At 40.2% G+C, this 23,444-nt stretch overlaps 1 protein-coding gene across 7 annotated transcripts in view; it reads left to right on the forward strand.

Annotated features, from left to right (window-relative positions):
• Window positions 1-20,479, forward strand: part of SPATA18 (spermatogenesis associated 18) — a 60,228-nt gene extending 39,749 nt beyond the window's left edge. For 2 of the 7 annotated variants that reach the window (XM_032274157.1, XM_032274156.1), the window contains exons 7-13: window positions 5,579-5,828; window positions 7,961-8,119; window positions 8,961-9,136; window positions 11,636-11,759; window positions 14,587-14,670; window positions 17,764-17,809; window positions 18,117-20,478. In XM_032274157.1, the coding sequence (XP_032130048.1) occupies window positions 5,579-5,828; window positions 7,961-8,119; window positions 8,961-9,136; window positions 11,636-11,759; window positions 14,587-14,670; window positions 17,764-17,809; window positions 18,117-18,124 (847 nt within the window). In that variant the 3' untranslated portion in view covers window positions 18,125-20,478. Of the gene's footprint in view, window positions 1-5,578; window positions 5,829-7,960; window positions 8,120-8,960; window positions 9,137-11,635; window positions 11,810-14,586; window positions 14,671-17,763; window positions 17,810-18,116 lie in introns of all 7 variants that reach the window. The other 5 variants (XM_032274152.1, XM_032274155.1, XR_004267518.1 and 2 more) reach the window with 4 other exon arrangements.
• The last annotated feature ends 2,965 nt before the right edge of the window (window positions 20,480-23,444 follow it).

A 23,444-nucleotide genomic window follows, 5' to 3' on the forward strand; every position in this document is an offset into this window, starting at 1 on the left:
TAAGGGGCGGGGGGGGGAATAAGTAAAATGATACTCTGAACTAAAACCTCACCAATCTGGCAAGGGATTGTTTTCTTAACTGCGCCTCTTCCAGAGAGAGAAAATACCTCCTGGCTTGCCAGCACTGGGACACTAATTAACTTTGGGCTGTGAGATATGGGGAAGGAAAATTCTTTTTTTTGAAACGGAATGCTGCTCTGTCGCCCAGGCTGGAGTGCAATGGCACAATCTCCGCTCACTGCAATCTCCGCCTCCCGGGTTCAAGCAATTCTCTCCGCCTCAGCCTCCCGAGTAGCTGGGATTACAGGCACACACCCACCATGCCCGGCTAATTTTGTTTGTGTTTTTAGTAGAGATGGGGGTTTTGCCATGTTGGCCAGGCTGGTCTCGAACACTTGACCACAGGTGATTCCCCTGTGTTAGCTTCCCAAAGCTGGGATTATAGGCATGAGCCACCACGCCCGACCCTAAGGAAAGTTTTTTGGCTTGAAACCAGATTTGTGTGGGCCTGTGGTGCAAGAGGTAGTACCCACGTGGAAAGAATACTCTGTAATATGAGGGTCATTTTCTCTGAGGCCTGGGAGGCCTCTCCCTAGGGATGCTGTCCATTTTACTGCAGGGATGCTGTCTCTCTCTCCAGGGATGCTGTCCATTTTACTGCAGGGATGCTGTCTTTCTCTCCAGGGATGCTGTCCATTTTACTGCAGGGCATTTCCTTTTTATATCTGACTTTGATGGCATGTGTAGGTGAAGTGTTCTTTTGAAATCCCTTTCTACTGATGCACAGATGTTAAGACAGGTCATGAAGATAATGTTAAGTAAGATCAAAGTAGATGTTTCTCTGGAGTCTCTGCATTTCCTTTATTTTTTTTAACAACACCCCTGAAGGTCTTAACGTGTACTGCTGCAGGCTATGAGAGTCCCCATTCCCATTGTCAAAATGTCACCACAGTCTTTAATTTCGGGGAATCATTCTGTCAGTGTTGTGTTTGTGCCAACTTGTACTGGCTACCAAGAACCAATTCTGTGCCTGTCAGACATGGTGGTAGTATTTACACAACAGAAATTGGCAAACACCATAAATGCATCTCCCCGCCAACCCAATCCCCTGGCTATTGTACTCAGTTTTGCATTACCTTTTGCCAGATAGTTTCTTCTGTAAAACCTCCCTTTTTGGAGACCCATTTACTTTGGGCTAGCTAGTCTGATAAATTACTTCGAACTTGAGAGCAATATACTTTTTACTGATACAGTAGTTTATAATATACTCAGTACTTCCACATGTATTTGCTCATCTGACCTTCCAATCCCCACCTCCACCCTAAAATAGGGCAAAAGTTATATATGTGAAAACTGGGAATTCCAGCTACTTAGGAGATTGTGGCAGGGAAGATTGCTTGAGTCCAGGAGTTCTAGACCAGCCTGGGCATCATGACTGAACTAATCTCTAAAAAACATTAAAAAATAAATAAATTAGCTGGGTATACTTGTGGTCCTATATCTTCTGGAGGCTGAGGCAGGAGGAGCTCTTTAGCCCAGGAGTTTGAAGCTGCAGTGAGCTATGATTGAGCCAAGGAATTTTTGGACACCAATCAGTAAAGGTTTTGACTCGGTTTTGGTTACTTTGGGAGAGTGTGTTTAGCCATTTGGCTTCTTTGAAAATTTCCTGGACATGAGTTTCCACTTTTCCTGACACATTAATGTAGACCAAGAGGTTTTACTGATGACAGCACAGATGCCTCCTTGTTCAGCTAGGAGATAATATAGAGCTTGTCTGTTTCAAAAACCATTCCTGCTAGTGAGCCTAAGACTTTTCTAGCAATGATAGACTTGCACCAGTATTTGCTAAGGCCAGTATTTCAAGGGAGGTGAAAAGTTTCCATAGTGTGATTTCACGGTAAGTAAAACCTCCCCAAGGGGCAAGAGTTGCAATAATTCCCACAGCTCTGGCCGCAGTAAGTCCTGGGGCCCTTTTTCTTCTAGAATGGGATTCTAGATTGGAAGTTATGTTCAAGGCAGTGATTTGGGTGGGAGCTATTGTACCCGGAGTACAAACACCATAATAAAGATAATTTTGAAGGTGAAATAAAGCCAAAGGTTGAAAAGGGTTTAAATAATTTTTAGCAGTACCGCAAAGCTATAAGAGCTCAGGTTGGGGCAGGCAGGTAATAGAGTGTTACTGGTTTGATTACAATGTTGACAACAAAGGAAAGGGGCCTTTGACAGTTTTTGAGAAGCCCCATATGAGAGGAAAAGTCATGTTAATGTCCCAACTGGTTAGGGGGGTGTGGGGGACATGGCGATGGTGTTTAAAACCAGGGAAGTGTATGTGCAATGGATAGGATATTAAGTGGCGTGATGGTTATTTACCACGTTGGTTATATCATTATAGTAACATGCATGAATGGTATTAGGAGTGCAGGAGGTGGTGTATACTGAAGGCCTTGCTATATTAGTTCATTTAAAAGGCTTAAAAATCAGTAGTGATGAGATAGATTCAGAGTTTTGTTGTAAGAGACTAAGGCCTCAAATGGGTTAATGTCACCCACAGGAGTATCATTATAACAGTTATACATCCCAAAGTGACATTACAAATTAAAAAAATTCCAATGATATTATGAGTATGGATGGTGGGGGAAATAATAAGATTACACAAAGGTGGAGATGTTTCCATTTTACCAGCATGGAGAGAAATGGTTGGGGTAGGAAGGTGTGGTGAGAAGATTTGGTCAGCTGCAATTAGATTTACCCAAGGCTCATCCATAGAAATGGAAAAGACAAGGGCCTGGAAGGACCCAAGGCCCCATCAGTCAACTAGAGGATGACTTTCAGAGGCTCGGTTATAATCCAGGAATAGAGTTAGAGGTGCTTGTCCTTCGCCTTGTCCTCACTCTGCAGTACCCCCTTGTCAGGTATGTTGGTGAGGTTGTGGCTGTGATGGCTTAGGAGAAAGAAGTGCCTCTCCATCATGAGGGAGGGAGGGACACTCACTTTTCCACTGATGCTCTTGTTTGCAATGAGGACAGGGTCTTGGGGCAGGTTGTAGCCTGGAGGTTTTGGTCATTTTTTACTCTAGTGTCCTGGATTTCTGCAGCGATACAGGCCCCTGTTCTGTTAGTGTTATGGGGATGAGCCTTGGGGTTATTGGCTAATGAAAAAGAATGTGCCAGTGCTGTCACCATGCAATTATTGTGGTGCCGGCATTTTTCCTCTTCGAACCCTTTTTATTTTTGATATTTCCTCCTGATTATTGAAAACCTTAAAGGCTACATTTAATAAAGTAAGAAAGGGAATTTGTGGGCCTTGCTCTAATTTTTGGAGTTTTTGTCTGATGTCTGGGGAAAACTGACTTATAAAATGTATTGCCAGAGTGGGTACGCCCTTAGGGATTTTGGGGTCAAAACTTGCACCAGTGTAGCCTAGAAAAGGATGAGGTTCTCAGATGGCTGCTGAGTGATTTCTCATAATTTAAAAAAAATTAAAAGATTTTATTACTGCATTTTTCATTCCTTCCAAGAGATCATGTCATCTTGTTTGCTCCTGCCTCTGTTTGGGCTGGCATCAGTGTCCTGGTATTGCCGATTGGGTTCTGTGTCAGGGACAGCTTCTGGCCCAGCTTTATCATTGTGAGGATTAAGAACATGAGCTTCATCTGCCCAAACTTGGCCATATGTGTGATCTGCTTTCATGGGAGCAGCAAGTAGTTAATACCACAAATATGTCTTGCTAGGTTAAAGAAAAAGGCAATAGTTAAAGCCTGAAATTCTTGAATGAACTTAGAGGGATTCTAACTAAATGAACTCAGACGTGGATTGAATTTGTGAAAGATCAGGCATTAGAAAAGGGACATGAACTTGGATTGCTCCTAAATCTCCATTAGCCACCTTGCAGAGAGGAAAAACATTTTGGGATTTTCCGAGGACTCTGTATTAGTGGCATATGTGACTCCTGTGCGAGCATCTGAGAGGGATAAAGTATTTGGATATGGGGGTGGTTGATCAGGGGATGGAGCAGATGGAGAGAGTGTAGGTGAAGCAGGAGCAGGCAGAGGACAGTGTGATAGGCAAAAGGATCATCTAAGGCACCAGAATCGGGAAGGAGGAAATTCCTTGGAAGGATAGATGAAAATTTTTATGTAATTCTGTGTTTTGAGATAAAGCCAAAAAGATCTGAATATATGGGACCTGTGAATCCTTTTCGAGGTTATGGTAAAATGCATCGTCTTGTAAAATAATATCGTGATCCAAAGTTCCATTAATAGGCCAATTTGATTTGTTAGGGATTACAAAAGAAAATTATATGCTTCTTTTTGAGAGTTTATGGGTCAAAATGGACTGATTTTTCATGAAAGCAACCCAAGGGTGAGTTGGATGGAACTGAAGAATAAAGAGAACCTATGTTGGGTTTAGATAAGGGACTGCAAGGTCCCCGAATTCCTGAGGGATCTGGACCTTCCTTTTCCCTTTGGTTCACTCTGTTTGGGGGATAGAGGGCCTGCCCTTGCCTGGATGACCAGTCTGGCTGTGCCATTGTTTGAGTGGTCAGCTCAAACCTATTTGTGAAAGGCAACTCACCTGTAACTTGGGATGCGACGTCTGTACCAAAGTTGAATCCAAAATTGAGTCAACAATGGTAGAGTGTCTGCAGAATTGAGAACCCCGATGCTCATTTCCAAGGTGTGGTTTACACTACGTTAAGTGAAAGTGGACTTACCACCCTGATGGGCAATAGCAAATCAACTCTTTTGTCTTGGCCTTTGGGTAACACTGGGGAGTGTCCTTGGCCGGAAACCGTCAGTCACTAAAGAGTATTCAAGCTAGTTCACTGGCAGTCCAAAAGCAGAAAAGAGCCCTGGCTAGTCCCTCACCCTTAAGGGCAATGATAGACAGGTATCCCGTCTCTAGGGCTTTGGGATCTCACCAAAGAATGAACTCACCAGGGAGTGTCAGTTTCCAAGGGTAAAGAACCAGACCATCAAGGGAAATGGCGAAAAAGGAAGGGGAAATCCCAGTAAAGTCCCCGTATGGCCACCAAGATGCCAGGCATGGTATCAGAGCCCTGGTAGCCCAGAGTGGTTGGCTTGCAAATGGTAAAAAGAATTCACCAGCAACAATAGGTTTGAAAAGGAAAGTTTTATTAGAAAGAAGGCTGCAACAGAGTGCAGTGGGGGCTTCAGCAAGAGAGGACTTAGCACCGCGGTGGATTTTCCTTAGGGCTCTTTATGGAGCTTAAAGTGGAAGCTCAAGCTCCATTTGGGCCACATTTATCACATAGGCCATGATAAATGATTGCATTTGTAGACATTTTGGTGCCTCGATGTCAGCAAAGATTGTACAATGGGTTTTGAACATGAATGCATTCTGGAGATGTATAGAAATCCTACTTACTTATAAATTTTTGGTAAAGAAGGCTGATACCAGATTCTGGCTTTAGATAATAGGGAAGTCTTATCACATCTGAACTCCTCAGATGAGGGGTTTTGCCTCCGGATGGTCGGATTAATGGCCACCAGGTGATCTTTGCTCCACTCAAGAAGCAAATCGAAGGGTTTTTCCGGCTGATTCTTGCTCATCAACAGGTGCTCCAGGAGCCGGTCTCCCAGCCCTGCCCCTCGCAGCCGCAGCCGATCTGCCAGCCCCTCCACCGCTGTCAAGGTCAGGAGCCCATCCCCAAACCGCTCCAAGCTGTCCAGTGTGGCGCGCAAGGCTGCCCTCTTGTCCCGGTTCAGCGACTCCTATTCTCAGGCCCGTCTGGACGCGCAGTGCCTGCTGCGGCGCTGCATCGACAAGGCTGAGACCGTGCAGCGGATCATCTACATTGCTACAGTGGTATGTGACACCTGCAGGACTCCCAGCTCCTTGGGGCAGCCAGGAGACATGTTTGGGTAACATGAATGGAACAACTTACAAAGACTAGTGGATCCTGAGGTCACTGAAGTGGGGGAGATTCCAGCCTCCCCATCTGTCTTCTTCCTTCTCTTCTTTCTTCCTTCCTCCCTCACTCCCTTTCTTCTTCCTTTCCCCTTCCTTCCTCCTTTCCCCTCCCTCCCTCCCTCCTTTCCTTCCTTCCTTCCTTTTCTCCCTCCTCCCTCCCTCCTCCCTCTCTCCTTTCTTTACTTCCTCTCTTCCCCTCTCCCTCTCACCTTCCCTCCCTCTCTCTTTCCATCCCTTCCTCCTTCTTTCCTTCATTTCTCCCTTCTTCCTCCATTGTTTCCTTCCTCTCTCTCTTCCTTCCCCTCTCTCTTCCTTCCCTTTCTTCCTCCCTTCCCTTCCCTTGCCTTCCCTTGCCTTCCCTTCTCTTCCCTTCCCTTTCAATTATTTGGAGGGGGGGGGGTGTGATTCATTTTCACAGTCAATAACTATATATATATATATATATATATGTGAATAGTTCTATAATATTTATTTATTTAGTTAGTTATATTGACCAGGTTTTTAAGAAGTAGCCATAAATACCATAAATGCAGGACTAACTCAAATGGGTTTATACAAAGTTGATTTGCACTTTTGTCTAATATGGACATATGCACACACAGTGGATATAGTATTGCCAATGGCTGTCATTTGGTTTCCTTCAGTTCTAAAAGAAAATCAGAAGGTTGTGACTGTGTTAACCCTTCTGTTTATTTAATTAAGAGTAGTTATTAAAACTGCTAACATATCAGCTATTTGAGTATGACAAATGTAAAAAGTGCACATATGTATCCTTAATTTCCAAAACAAATATGTTTGTTTTATGGGTTGGTACCATACTAACATCCTGAGAGTTCATAATGAGAATTGTTGAATATTAAGAAACAAAACAAAACATTGGTATGAGAGCAGAATTATGAGAAATACGGAACTTTATCCTATATTTATTTAAATCAGGGGTTAGCAAACCATGACCTATGGACTGTATCTGGACCTGGCTCATATTTCTTTTCTTTTCTTTTTCTTTTTTCTTTTTTTTTTTTTTGAGGTGGAGTCTCACTCTGTTGCCCAGTCTGGAGTGCAGTGGTGCCATCTTGCCATCTTGACTCCTGGCAACCTCTGCCTCCTGGGTTCAAGCGATTCTCCTTCCTTAGCCTTCTGAGTAGCTGGGATTATAGATGTGTGCCACCACACCCAGATAATTTTTGTACTTTTAGTAGAGATAGAGTTTCACCATGTTGATCAAGCTGGTCTTGAACTCCTGATCTCGTGATTCACTTGCCTTGGCCTCCCAAAGTGCTGGGATTACAGGCATGAGCCACCACATCCAGCCCCTGACTCATATTTCTAAGAGAAATACTACTGCCTGAGAGCTAAGAATGTAAGAATGTGTTTAGATTTTTAAAGGGTTGTTAACAACAACAACAACAAAAAAGACAGAAACTATATGTAGCCCAGCATGCCTACAATATCTGCTGTGTGGCTCCTTATAGAAAAATGTTTGCTGTCCCCTGGTTTAAATAATTAAGAACCGCTAACTGAGTTTGTTAAAGGTCTGTAAATGTGTGGCCACATCTTCCTCGCATAAGTGTGTTTTCTCAATGCTTGCCACACAATAGGCATTTAATAAATATTTGTTGAATTAATATATGCCAGGAAACATGCCTGAGTCTTGATATGTGTTTATAACATAAACACTACTGCTCATTTTCTCTTATTTTTGACCAGTAATGTGATATTGCTATGGGCTCATAGCAGAGGGTTGATTTCCTTCAATCTCTGTACTGTCCTGCTTCCTGCACTCAGAATTTCCAGAACAATGGTCAACTGTCTTGACATTAGTGAGCATGGATGATCATATATGTGTTTATGTACTTTTCAAAATTAGAGATGTATTTCCTTCCAGATTAAAAATGTTTTTGACTGACTGCATTTAGTTATCAGGAAACTGCTATGATGTTGAAGCTTGGATTCTTTCTAATTCCTTGCTTCGCATCTCTTCACCTACCTGTTTCCACCAAATAAATCTGCCGCATTTTTATGTGCAGGAGGCATTCCATGTAGCAAAAATGGCATTCAGACATTTCAAGATCCGTGTGAGAAAATCGTTGACACCGTCGTACGCAGGGTCGAATGACTTTGAGAATGCTGTTTCGGACTATGTCGTTTGTCACCTTGATCTATATGATTCCCAAAGCAGTGTCAATGTAAGTGTTGGGTCTTTTATTAGGACTAGTTTGCTGTTGCTGCTGCTGTTTATGTTGAGTGCTAATAACTCAGAAATCCATCCAGTAGTTAGTATTAATTCTATGTAATGAAAAAGAAGAGAAGAACAGCATCCAATTTACTTGGTAGCATCTGCCATTATTGACTGTTTCTTCCTTAAACATATTATGGGGAAGAAATTGTCTGAGTTTCTTTAGATAGGCTCTTCAGGAGGCAGAGTATCATAGTTCTTAAAAGCAAAGATTTTGGGAAAAATAAGTATGGATTTGCTTCCTGACTCTGCCACTTACTAGCTGTGTGATCTTACACATTTAGTTAATCTCTCTGTGCTTTAGTTTTCTCATCTTTAAGCGAGAGTAACAATGTTTGTTACTCCATAGAGTCACTGAGAGCATTAAATGAGAGAATGTAGGCAATTTGCTTAGCACAAGACTTGGCACATAGTTAACACTCAATAAAAGCAAACTATTATAGTGATTATTATGGTTTATAAACAACTCAGAATCCTGTGTTGGCACATCATACCCTTGCCCAGAATGGAAAAATAAGGAAACGATAAATAAAAGCCACAGAAGGCCTGTTTCCTTATTTTTTTACGACCCTCTTGGCTTTTACTGGGTCATTTCTACTCTGTGTCCTCTTTCCTCCTTTCCTGTTAATGGGCGGCAACGTCTTTCTCCTTTTAGCACATGCACTGTTTTTCTGCTTTAACTTGTTTTGGCTCACATGCTCTTTCCCCACCTCCCATCAGTCCTAGTAGTCTTAGGATGTCACAGTGTTTTTGTCACAGGTGACAAAGTGATGCCATCTTTTGTTTTTCAGGATGTGATCAGAGCCATGAATGTCAATCCCAAGATTTCCTTCCCTCCTGTTGTTGACTTCTGCCTCCTCAGTGACTTCATCCAGGAGATATGTTGCATTGCCTTTGCAATGCAGGCCTTAGAACCACCCCTAGATATTGCATACGGGGCAGATGGAGAAGTTTTTAATGATTGCAAGTAAGAGACACAGGAGCAGAGACTGTGGGATTCATCATGAATTCATTGTCTTATCTCTGTTTCCTGAGAGCAATTTAGGGAAAAGAACTTAGGGTGGGGAAATCAGCAGACACTACCTGATTTCCAGGTCCTACCATATACTTCTCTGTACTCAAGGGCAGGACCACTCCTGGAATCATCTTCCATTGAGAATGTTGGTCTTTGGGGGAGAACTAATGAGGACCTGGAGCCTGTCTAGAGCACTTTTTTAAAAGGTGCTCTATAAATACAAATGTGCATTACTTTCTATTGGTTTTTATTGCATTACTTAGGCCAGGTTTCTCAAAGTATGATGTGTGGATCACCTGCATCAGAATTACTCAAGGTACTTGTTAAAAATACACATTCCTGGATTACATTTCATGGTATTTTATGCAGTAGATCTAAGATGGGACTCAGGAATTCTCAATTTAACAAGCACCCAGGTGTTCCTTATGCACACGCATGTTTGAAACTTAGTGCTCTTGACTCTTTTGTCTAGGACCAGCAGATTGCTACCAACTTTTACAGGGTGAATATTCCCCTTATACATTAAAAGACATTCAATTAATTTAAAACATTTTATTGTGACTTCTTGAGATCACAGGATATAGCTGGAGATTATCTGGAAAGAAGCCAAGCTAGTGGTTAAGAACATAGGTTCTGGCCTTAGCTGCTTAGGTTCAAATTTCAGCTCTACCACCTATTAGCTGTATAATGTTAGGCATGCCACTTAATTTTTCTGTTACTTAGTTTCTTCTCTATCCAATGGCAGAAATTCTAATGCCTACTTCCTAGGGCTGTAGAAGGTTAGTTGAGATAATTCAGACAAAGCACTTAGGATGCTGCCTGGCATGAAGCGGGTGCCCAGGAAGTATTCACTCTGGGTTCTTGCTCAAGTTGTAGAGTTATGCCCAGCATTCCTGCAAGCTTGTTGATGACAGAGGATGGATATTACCACTCAGAATCATTCGCTTTCTTTGACTTATGCAAATCACAGCAATAATGAACTTTCCAGTTGCCTTACAGCATGCCATAGTTTCTTGCCATTGCCCAGTTTCTAGTTTCTCCAACATGCATCACCTCATGAAAGAGCTGATATTAGGACATTACACTGCAGTTGGATCTTTTTGATTCCCTTACAGAGCACATGAGCTTCATTTGTCTCCCTTTATTCCTTTATCCTTTAGAGGATGGACAGTACCACTCAGAACCACTCACCATTTTAGTTTATGGAATCTGCACATATCAAAGACTTCCATAGGGCCTCTCGCTGACATGCCTTTAACCAGAGGGCATGTGCAGCTTCTAGGGCATTCTCTGGCCCGTGTGACTGGACATCTGTGCAGCTAATTCTAACAATTATTGGATTTGGTTCTACTTCTAGAACTTCACCTAACAAGGCTAACCCTTTTTTCACCCTGGCAGCCTTTTGTACATTTGAAAGCAAGTACTCAAATCCTCCTCCTTCTGGCCTCATGGCTTCAGGTTTTCTTCATATAAAGTAGGTTTGGGATTTCTTGACAAATAGATTCATTTTTTTGGGATCTGTGCACTGTGCTCTTCTGAGTACCCCTTTTAAAGAAAGTAAACTGACCAGCCTAGAGTGACTAACACCCTTTTTATTCTTATTCTCCATTAATTCAGCTAATTTGCAGTTTTCTCCTTCCTTCCTTCCTTCCTTCCTTCCTTCCTCCCTTCCTCCCTCCCTCCCTTCCTTCTGTCCCTCTTTCTCCCCCTCCCTCCCTCCCTCTCTCTCTCTGTCTTTGTCTTTTTCTTGTGACAGTGTTCGTTCATTTTGAATACAACTGAAACCTGCTATATTTCTACTTGTACTGTGACTAAACCGTATATCTCCTCTATTTGTGCAAATACTTTTTAGACTCAATTATAGGACCTTAAATGTATTCACATTTCATTTTATCTTATTAAACTCAGCTTATTGTTCCAGTCTGTTGAGCTGTTTTCAATGTCAACTTTTGTTTTTTGGCTAACCACCTGCCTCTTTGAGCATGTTTTCTATATCTCATATGAGTCATCCATAAACATGATAATTTATCACAGGATTGAGAGAGAGCCCTCAGCATCTTCTTAGTTTCCAATCCACCTACTTAAGTTAATCATCCTCCTATATTTCTTTTATTTGTCCACAAAGCACGAGAAATTCTTTGGGGAGCCCAGTGGGATTTCAGATATCTAGTCTACGTCTTCAGCATTTCCCTGAATTGCAACTCTGTAATCCTGAGAAGAGAAGGAATATAATTAGTTTGACATGACTTGGTCTTACTGTATCCAGGCTGGGTCCCAGTTATCATTAGCTCCTATTCTAAGAGGCCACAACCATTCTTTAATAACAGAATTAGGATCTATATTTATCTAGATCTGAGTATAATACAAGATGAAAATTCACACTGATGTTTCCCCCTAGTTATGCTCCATAATTGCTTAACTTCTCTTTTTTGTTTTGTGTATTTAAAACAGATACCGCCGCAGCTACGACTCGGATTTCACTGCTCCCTTAGTTCTCTATCACGTGTGGCCTGCTCTCATGGAGAATGACTGTGTCATTATGAAGGGAGAAGCTGTCACCAAGAGAGGGGCTTTTGTACGGTGGCCTTGCATAGTGACAATTCATCCCAAGTGTTTGATTCACAAGTTCGAGAACATTTATAAACCCAGAGATTCTATAAAAGAATTCATAAAGAGTTGATAAGATTTCATACAAAGGAGAGGATAGAGATGATCTCAAAAAGAACCGATTCTTTTCTTTGATTCTTCTATAATTCTGTGTAATTTCCTGGCAGTGATTTCTTTGCTTCTTGCTTTATTTAGAAGATGGAGCCCGGCATGGTGGCTCATGCCTGTAATCTCAGCTCTTTGGGATGCCGAGGTGGGCGGATTACATGAGGTCAGGAGTTCAAGACCAGCCTGACCAACATGGAGAAACCCCATCTCAACCAAAATCAAACAAACAAAAAAACAAACAAAAAAGAAGATGGAATCAGTCATATTTACCTCCTCCATCTTACAATTATTATGATATTTTAAAACCAAAGCCCTTTGAACTTATAGGAGGAGTTCTATAATTCTAAGCACTTAAAATTGATTAACTTTCAGGAAATGATTTGCCAAATTTTTACTGACAGTTCTGTATTTTGGGAAACTGTGAATGTGCCATTTTTCTCTCCTTGGTATGATGTGTACGGATGGGAGGGATGGAGACACAGAGGGCAGCGGAGGTGGGAGAGAGGAGCCTATCAGTTTGGGAAAGTTACTTCCTATATCCATTGGTTATACAATGTTTTCAATCTATAGAATGTTAAATACTTGAGCAGCCTTTAAAATGGAGTCTTATGTACCGTATGTGAGTATGTGGGAATGTACATGTTGTAGTGGGGATTGGGTGATGGAATTGGTAGTGTGTGGATATTCTGCATAGTTTATGTTATGTAGTTTTACTAGAAAGAGCTAAGCGAAGCCCCGTAGTCCAGGGTGATGCCAACAGCTGGCTGATCTCTGTTCCTGTTCTTTTTGAACTGGAGAATAGGGGAAGTGCTTTATGGTACCTCTTATACATACGGTGGTGAAGGGGAATATTTTATTTTAAGAGAACTTAAGAAAAGGATATTTTTTAGCGTAAAAATCCCATTACGGTGAATACTATCTTAAAATATTTTGTTCCATAAATGTTGAGCCATTGGCTGGGCATGATGGCTCACACCTGCAATCCTAGCACTTTGTGAAACCATGGCAGGAGGATCGTTTGAGGATTTTGAGACGAACCTAGGCAACATAGTGAGACCTCATCTCTACAAAAAAATAAATTAGCTAGGCATGGTGGTGCATACCTGTAGTACCAGCTACTCGGGAGACTGAGGAGGGAGGATCACTTGAGCTGGACAGATAGAGGCTGTATGAGCCATGTTGTGCCACTGCACTCCAGTCTGGGTGACAGAGCGAGATCCTGTCCTTTTTCTTTTTTTTTTTCTGAGACGCAGTCTTGCTTTGTCACCTGGGGTAGAGTGCAGTGGTGTGATCTTGGCTCACTGCAACCTCCGGCTCATGGGTTCAAGTGATTCTCCTGCCTCAGCTTCCCGAGCAGCTGGTATTACAGGTGCCTGCCACCACACCAGGCTAAGTTTTATATTTATATAAACTTAAATATAAGTTTATATAAATAATACATAAACTTATATTTAATATATATCATTATATATTATATATAATATATATAAAATATATATTATATATATTAGCATATATTAATTATATATTAATTAATATATATAATTATATTATTAATATAATAATATAATATTAATTAAATTATATTAATATTAATTGTTTTAATTAATTAAAATATTAATTTATTTCTTTATTATTAATTATTATAATAATTATAATTATTTTAATTATAATTAATCAAATCAAATCATAATTTAATTTAATTTCATCATGTTGGCCAGGCTGGTCTCAAACTCCTGACCTCGTGATCTGCCCACCTTGGCCTCCCAAAGTGCTGAGATTACAGGCATAAGCCACCATACCCAGCCTGAGATCCTGTCTTTAAACAAAAGAAGGTTGAGCCCTTAGAAATAGAAATTGGGTTTTATAGATCTGACAGCTACACATGTTCTACAATAAAGCATACTTCTTGCTCCTATGGCAGTCACTCTCTGTTAAGATCTTCTCTGCAGTGCAGTTTGGAAGGGAGGGAGAAGAAATACCCACTATTCTTATGTTTTACATCAAATAGCAATTGCCTTTTGACTTCCTTCTTCTCTCCCATCAGCTATCACAAACATTTGTCCAAGCTTCAGCCCTAAAATGAAATAAGGAAGTTCTCCCTAAAAGAAAGAACTTGGAAAAGAAAGGGGTTGAATTAAGGAAAATTTTAAGCATTTTACCAGTAAAATCTCATTTTAGTGAATATAGATTTCTTCTTGCTTACTCATTTAGTTAGAAAGCAGATAGGCAGTAGTGGTGTTTCATTCATTCATCCAATGATATTTATTTATTCGATAGTTATTATATGACCCAAACACTGCATTTATGTGCTAGAAATTTAGCAATAAATAAAACGGATACAAATCTCTACCCACATGCAGCTTACATTCTCCAACACTTTCAAACTCCTATGTAATTTCTAATAGGTTACTCGTAAAAAAATTCTACTGGCACCAAACACCAGAATATCCCAAGGTTCATTGTAATGGGATTCTATTTAGAAAGTACCTTGAAGTTATTGCCAAATGTTGGGCAGCTATAGGAAGTAAAATGAGTATAATTGTGCGGATGATCAGTAATGGGCAAGTATAATCACATCAGTAGAATCCTCATTCTATGGGATATGCATGTTGTCTTAAGCTATGGCAACTTTCACAAACTCCTGACTATGTCTCTCTCTCTTTCTCTCTCTTTCTTTTTTTAAGTGGAATTCGGTGCGACCTCTAACTCGATGTCGAAGCAGGAGTTTAAGTCCTGTTTGCCCCCGTAGCCATATTGGCTTAAGCACGGTAAATATCTATCTAATCATTTTTATACAAAATCCATCTATGGTTGACACTTTTTTCCTCAGCAGTACAAAAGAGGTGATTGTAAGTCTGCAGGTGGAAAGAGGACCTGTTGCAGTTATGCTGGCTCCAAACTGACTTTTGTACTACTGTGGGCTATAGAATTTATTATTCTAGAAAGAAGTAGAGGTAGTTTTATCTTTCTTTCTTAGTTCAAGGGATAGTAGATTTTATGTATTTCATAGTTACATTTTTATCTTTGGATGAAATGAGCCATTGGAGATCAGATAGTTGACTGAAGAGTGAATGGGATACCTTAGTGAACTGATCTGGGCACAGGTGCCTGGTTCCTCTAGACATTCGTGTATGAGTTTGGAGAAATTGCTCAAATGGTCTGGACTTCAATACCTTCTAAAGGGCATTGCAGGTGTTAATTTGTCCTCAACTTCAAATTAGAAAAAAGAATAGGCTTTTTGTGTATATTAGTTTTTGGAAAGATTGCTAATACTTCAGTTAAAGAAAAAAATAACAGCACATCTATTAAAACTATGAAGAAAACATCCCTGAAAACATTATTATGGGCTGGGCAGTGTGGCTCACACCTGTAATTCTAGTACTTTCAGAGGCTAAGATGGGAGGATGGCTTGACCCCAGGAGCTTCAGGGCAACATGGGTAACATCGTCTCTACAAAACAAAACAAAAATTCTCCCCAGAATTAGCTGGGCATAACAAAAAATCCCCACCCCCCAAAATTAGCCAGGCATAGTGGCGTGTGCCTATAATTGCAGCTACTTTAGGAGGTTGAGCTGGGAGGATCACTTGAGCCCAGGGAGGTCAAGGCTGCAGTGGGCTGTGATTGCACCACTGCACTCTAGCCTGGGTGAAAGAGTGAGACCCTGTCTTAAACAAAATGAAACAAAACCCCCCAAAATGATTAAAAAAAACCATTTATTATGATTCACCACTATTCATTAATTCCACAAATATTTAGTGAGTACCTTTTGACTAGACTAAGATGTGTGGACACCAAATAGGCTAACAATGTGCTGTTCCTCCAAATGATAATCATTTAAATAGTTGTTCAACCCTGTTTTAGAGAGAGTGGTGGAGAAGGAGAATCACATCTGGCAACACTACACTTTTCTGAAATTGTCTCTAGCATGCAGCTATAGCCCCAAAGTTATAAAACCTCCTCAGCAAAACAAAAACAAAACCAAAAACCCCTGCAGTGGATGAGACCCAGCTTCCTTACTGACTTTGATGAGCATCTATTGTGACTCCTGCATGCTCCTTATCAAACATTCCTCCTGGATCTGAGGGATGCTAGATTTAGAAGGAACACAGAAATGACAAAAACATGGTCTCTTCCCTGAATAGGTCTTAATTCAGGAAGATCACGAGATCATATCCTTTGCAGGAACATGGATGGAGCTGGAGGTCATTATCCTTAGCAAACTAACACAGGAACAGAAAACCAAATACCATTCTTACTCATAAGTGGGAGCTAAATGATTCGAACAGATGGACACAAAGAGGGAACAATAGACACCGGGGCTCTCCAGACAGTGGATGGTGGGAAAAGGGAGAGGATTGAGAAAAATAATTAATGTACTAGGTTTAATACCTGGGTGATGAAAATCTGTCCAAAAATCCCCCATGACAATGATTTACCTATATAACAAACCTGCACATGTACACCTTAACTTAAAAGTTGAAAAAATACATGAAAGAGAAAGATTATTATAATTTAAACAAATTAATGGAATGTGATACAGTCTACAAATCAATACATTCATAATGTGATGCAACATGATAGTCAATAAAAGAAGCAGAAAGGGCTAGAGTCATCAGACGAGATAGAGATTCCTCCCAGATTTGGTCATGAGGGAGGTGTTCATGGGGGAGGTAGTATTTAATTTGGTGTTTTAGAATGCATGGAATTTCAATGGGCTAGGAAATTGGGAAGGAACATTCAAGTGAAGAAAATGGCCTAAAAAAAAATAATGGAGAAATGGAAAAGTCATGCATCTGACACAATCCTTTTGCTTTTGGAGATTTTCATGTAGCTTCATTATCTTTTTTCACGAATAAGTATTTATACTAGGTAAAAGCAAAGCGATAGTGCAGTTAGTAGATTGGTAAATAAAAAGGAAATTTTGGGAGCATGATACTGGGAGAACCACAATTCCCCATTCTAAGAGGAAATGGCATGTCAGAAGAAAATACTGTTAGACACTTATTGTGCAACAGCCATGGCGAATGGTAACTCTGGACTCTCATCAAAAGGCTTATCCATGGGCCATGTCCTCTGTGAGAGTCCCCTATATCTTCTCTTTCTTTCTCACGTTGTGCTCAGAAAGAGCACATTAATTTAAACATCAGATGAGAATACAATATATTCTCAAAGGTAAAACTGCAGCCAACTTTCTGTTTCCATCATCCTCTTGCCACAACAAAATGGGGCATATCTGCCAAATAATATACAAATATTTTTGGTTAGTCGGGTTACTTTTTGCTTATGTGTGGTTTTGATTCATGCAGAATGGATTCCATTTTTATCAGCATCTGTTTACCTAGAGTGTTTGAAAGCTCAGAGCAATGATGTTAGCCAGTCACTCCTGACCGGCTACGTCACAGACTTGGGGTTCCAGTGCAGTACCTTCTGCTTAGTGAAAGTAAAGATGAGATTTGAAAGATGATGATTTTCTGGCTGCCTGGTGACTTTTCTTAATAGATCAGAGTTTCTGACTTATTTTTGTAAAGAGGCTTCCAGAGATTATATCACCATTTTACCTTTAATTTGTGAATTTTAATAAATATTTTTACTTTCTGGAAAGCACTGAATTCAGTATGGCTGCTCTTAGGCCACTGAACCCAGCTTTTAACTAATAATATAATTTAAATCAAATTGAGTGCCCACATACTTCAGAAGCCTAAAAAGAATCACAATAGTCAGCCTTAAGGGGAGAATATCATAGGGCTAAAGTGCCTCAGCAACTATTTGGTTGGTTTTAGGAAAAAAAAGTATGTCAAAAGGATTCATCTTTTGAGCTTCATCTACTGTGTAATTCACGTTATTCTTTTATACTTTTCAGATGTCTCGAAGTCGGAGTCCTTCTCCAATAAGATGTGGATTGCCAAGTAAGTGGGATCAGTTCAGATGGATCGAGTTTTCTGCTTTTTAATACTCCTTCTAGTCCTTAGCACTGTGCAGCAAAATGAATGTTTTGCTTCCTAGGGAGCATCTTTTTCTTCCTCCTCACACCTTTAATGTCTGGGCCTCTGGCTGATGGTACCCTGGCAGGTCCCATGGGTCACGTAGGAGGAGCTTCCAACCAAGAGGCCTCATTGCCATAAACCTAGATTAACTACCTCTTTCATTTAGGCACTTCCAAAAGAAAATCAAAGAAAGTGACCATAATGATGAACTGTTTATTTTTCTCCCTAGGATTTTAAAACCACCAGACCTGCTCCTTTGCTCCCGGGCGTGGAAACAGCTGCCTCTCCGGTGCCTCCATCTGCCTGCTGTGTGTGCCTCAGACCTCACTTAAGATAATATCAAAAGGCAATTCTGTGTATCACTCCACACAGAGAGTTAAATGTTTTGGCTTAGCGCATTTGTAACTTTAGATACATTGCATTTTATTTTATAGATACAAATTCCATTAATTTCATAAAAACGATTGTATAGGTGTTTAGGATCATATTCATTTGAAGCAAAGTCCATTACAGAGGCTCAGGATTTCCATCTCAAAACACTAGGCTCTTTTATGGGAACTAGGTGAAGTAACTGGAAGCATTTACCATGCGGAGGCTAAAAGAAAAAATGAATCATTTTAGTTTGCAGATGGATCGTAAATATTGTAATTGTTGGTATCAGCTTTAGTTTGAAACCAATATTAGGTGTTTGAATTTTCCTTTAAGGTTTGGAAGACAGCCCTAATCTCAGGTTGGGGAACTTATGTTAGTAGCAGTGGCTTAAGGCTAAGTATAGAAGATCATTTAAAAAGTATTATTAGTTGGCTTGCTTTTGAGACATTAGTTGGCTGATTTTGAGAGTGCACTGTTTGGTTCATTTGAGTAATGAATGTCCAAGAGAGAATTTCTTTGTTCCATAAATGTAGAGCAGTGATTTGACTACAAGCCAGCTCTGAGAGAAATGTTAATTACCTCATGCGTATCTCCTGGGAATATTTCAAACTGTTTTAATGCATGTGTTATATATCAAAGTTTCTTGGGATATGCTCTTCACCTGTTCTACCTAGTTATTTGCAAATTCAGGCCTCCTGTTGAATTCCATCTGACCAAAACTACTTAAACTCAAGGCCTAAAACCAGGGGCACCATTTACTGATTTTAAATTGAGTATATATCCCTTGACTTCTTCCCTGTCAAATACTTTTGGAAGTTTACATTCAAGATAAAAATAGAATGTTGCTTTCTTGTGATAAGTAATATTATTTCCGCCTTTTTTTCACCTTCAAGCCAGCTTTAAACACAAGCCTTACAAACATCTGCTTTCTCCATATACCTTTGAGAGAGACACTGAATTGGCCTCAGCTGAGCTTTGTATAAGCTCAGTGCCAGAACCAGCGCCTGATGCTTTTCAGGTGAAAACAAAGCGAACAGTTTCTCTAAAGCATCTTATTCCTGTGCTGGAGGTTTGGGGGACCTCTCAGTGCCTGCCCCTTGAGTCTAATGGTCACCAACTCGTTTTGAAGTATGAGGTGAATTTTTTGCCCTCTTTGCATATTTACACAGTTATCACTTTGAAGCAATGCAGTGTGCTGGAAGGAGCACTATCTGCCTAGGTAACTGCTAGTGCTGACTTGATCATCAGCTGGCCTTGAACAAGTTACTTCACTTCTCTGAGCCTCAGTTTAATTGTAGGGTGAGGAGGTTGGGTAAAATTAGTGGCTGTCTTAACCCTACAGACTCAATGTTGCCTCTCATAACAAATATTTTATTCTGAATATGAAATGAAAATCAAAATGTAATAATCTATGTGCACATATAATTTTAAGCAATGAACATAGTACCCTAACTATAATATAAAGCAGAAAAAAGAAAGCAACTTTTAATAAAATAAAATTTATTTCAATAAAAATGCTTGGGTATAACGACCCTAGAAGATAAAATTAAGCCATTAGATGCCTAAACCTGTATGTAGAGCCACCAGCTATAAATGAAGATCTGTGTACTGGCAACAGAAAACCACAGTGTTGTCATTGGATGTGACTTTCTGAAATGGTGGACAACTCTTGTTAAGGTTTTGAACAAAAAATATCTTATAGTCTTGCCCTGATTTACACAGCAGTCACATTTCTGGAAAATTCAAGTGTATATTAAAAACATGCAACAGTTACTGTGTGTTATATGTTAAAAGGTCTTCACTAATATCTCACTAAGTAGTGAGAATGCCTATATATCAGAATTTTTTTTCAGGAGCCAAGCACATATACTGATTTGGAAAAAGGCACAGGTAGCTTAGTTTATTTGCTTTCTACCCTGCCTGGGTATACTCTGATGTGGGAAAGCTAAATAGTCTCAAAATTTTTTGAGACTACACTGGGAAAGCTAAATAGTCTCAAAATTTTTGGAAAGAATCCACAAAGCCAAAGGAGACTGACCTATACTCATTTTATCTGGGGATGTACCTTACCCTTAGAGACTTTGAAAAATGAAAAGCCCTTATTTTGCAATCTGGGTAAATGTTAGTTTCTAGATTTTTGGCTAACATCTAACAATAAAATTTAAAAAGTGTTTTTGTAACTATCAGTTATTTGCAATAAAATGTTTTCCTTCCACAGTCCCAAGTTCCATGATCTTCTTTACCCATCTATATTAGTCCATTTTCACACTGCTATAAAGAACTACTTGACACTGGGTAATTTATAAGAAAAAAGATTTTTTTAATTGACTTCATAGTTCCGCATGGTTGGGGAGGCCTCAGGAAACTTACAATCATGGCAGAAGTTAAAGGAGAAGCAAGTGCCTTCTGCACAAGGCGGCAGGAGAGAGAGCGCAAGAGGGGATCTGCCGAGCACTTTTAAACCATCAGATCTTGTGAGAACTCACTCACTATCATGAGAACAGCATTGGGGAAACTGCCCCACAATCCAGTCACCTCCCAGCAGGTCCCTCCCTTGGCATATGGGGATTACAATTTGAGATGAGATTTGGATGAGGACAGAACCAAACCATATCAATCCCTGAGGCCCAAAGCAGGGCCACAAATTCATTCAGAAATGCTTACTGCACCCTGCTCTGAGGAAGACCCTGGGATTGCTGCAATTCCATGTTGTAGTTTTAATTGCTAGCTTTATTTTACTCACAGCTCGTTGTCATGTTCAAGACACTCTCTCTGAGTAGTGCATTACCATTTTTGTGCAGTTTTCACTTACGTTATTTCACTTACTCCTCACAGCAATCTAGGTGTGTCCTCAACTTTATATGCAAAGAATCTGTCCATCCAATACACTGTGTAGTCTTGTTCCAAGGCCTTTTATTTCAGAATAAGTGTCTATCCTGTTCTTTTTGTTTCTTCATGACATACAGTATCAGTTTTTCTGTTTGACTGTTTGTTCATGTATTCATTCGTATTCTTATTGAATACCTCCTTTGTGCTACCCATAATATACACTTGTAGGGATATAGTGGGGAACAAGGCTCTGGTTTTTGTGGAGTTTAATGTCATGTCCAGTTGCATTCCTTGGTGATTTTTGTGTCATAGAGAGCAGATATAAAGGAAGAAAGAGATAAAATAGAGTATGGCAAAATTAAAAGAGAAAATGTTACATATCAATTGAAGGATTTAAATATATGAATTTATGGGGCAAATACCTGTACATAAAAAATTTTGAAAGGTAATAGTAGAAAAATAATATAGTGAAGTACACAAGACAGTGTAACTCAATTACGTTAGCCACAGGTGAATTACTCAGTCCTTTAACAAAGATCTATTAAGCCTATAATCCTATGACCATTAGTAATAAAATGAATGTGGGGAGAAGGACAGGCTCATAAGATAAATTCTTGCACCTCCCATGACCACAGCTGGGTGCTCTGCCTGCTGTATTCCTAAGTAAAGGCAATTTGTAGGTCATTCTAATTTCCTTTTAAGTACCCCACAAATCCTTCATGAGGTGGATTGCTGCCAATAACATTCCATAATATTTGGGCCGAGTGGAAGATTTCTTAGTAATATTGCTTTGAATAATTTCATACCTATAATTAAAGGCAAGGTGCTATGGAGCTTTTAAGAAACTAATGTTACACACCACATGAGGTCATTGAAGCATGCGCCCAGGAGCCATACGGTAAGTGACATTAAGTATATGCCACTTAAATACCAAAGCAGTGAAGTGTGTGTTGGCCTTAATCCAGTGTGGGCAGAGGCCTTGAAAATAAAGCAGGAACTGATGTTCTTATTTCAATATGAAATGCAGTGGGACAATTTTACTCTTAAAAAACTGCCTACTGGGTGTCAGCATGAGCATCGCACTTTCTTTTTCTTTTTTTTTTTCCCATTTATTTATTTTATTGCATTTTAGGTTTTGGGGTACATGTGAGGAACATGCAAAATTGTTGCATAGGAACACACGTGGCAGTGTGATTTGCTGCCTTCCTCCCCATCACCTACATCTGGCATTTCTCCCCTTGCTATCTCTCCCCAGCTTCCCACCCCCCACCGTCCCTCCCCTATTTCCCCCCAACTGACCCCAGTGTGTAGTGCTCCCCTCCCTGTGTCCATGTGTTCTCATTGTTCAACACCCGCCTATGAGTGAGAACATGGAGCATCGCACTTTCTATAGTATCACTAACAACTGCCTATCAACACTAGGCAGCTATCTCTATTGTTTGCTGAGTAAGCAACAAATGAATGTAATAAATGGTTATGTTACAAGTTTATTTCAATGTAGTTTAAGCCATAATTTTGTAAATACAATGGAAATAAGTATATTGAAATGTGGCATAAAACATGTCTTACAAAACTAGTAACTGGGCAACTTTTTGAAGATCTTGAGTTTCACTTGATGAATCGGACACTTCAACAATTGATTTTTGGGTTTGGGATGCTGGGGATTGAGCATGACATTTTCCTCCTACTTATTTCTGTTTTCTTAGGCCAGTGAACAGGTGTCAGAACCATGTCTTTAGAATAATAGACTTAGGATTGGCCTAGCTCTATGGGTCACAAGTTTGAAGTAGGAATGGAAAAAAGCTATTCATTCATTCATCATTCATTCATTAAAGAAGCACTTGCACAGGACAAAAGGTGAGCAAGACTTTCGATTATGGAGAGAATGCTCTCAGCACTCCTTGGCAGTGTGTACCTATGGGATAGATCTGTGATCTTTCTGAAAGATGGGGCAGTGGCTGCTAATGACATCTTGTTTGGGAGATAATGATAAGCTCATAATGTTGGTCGAGGGTTGAATTGTCTTTCCTGGCACTGTCACCTGGAAGCCTAGACTTAGCAATGTGTGATAACTCATTTAGGCTTCAAACGGGGTTTCCCAGCTCAGTGTAACATACAGTGAGAATGGATCTGAGAAAATCCAGATGCTGCCAAGTAATGTGCTGAAAATGCCAAGCACGGCCCAAAGGACTTTGCACGCACCCTTAGAAATAAGGCTTTAGCGCCCCAGAGAAGACACAGAGGTTGGAGAATCTACTTTCCACAGGAGCAATTGTAGGAGCCCTCCCTAGGAAGGCCTCCCCACTCCATACTTTGTTAGCAAATTCCTAACATTTCACTTTTAGAATTTTACTCA

This window comes from Sapajus apella, unplaced genomic scaffold (assembly GCF_009761245.1).
Source record: "Sapajus apella isolate SASKATOON/1434 unplaced genomic scaffold, GSC_monkey_1.0 scaffold5, whole genome shotgun sequence".
Lineage (NCBI taxonomy): Eukaryota > Metazoa > Chordata > Mammalia > Primates > Cebidae > Sapajus > Sapajus apella.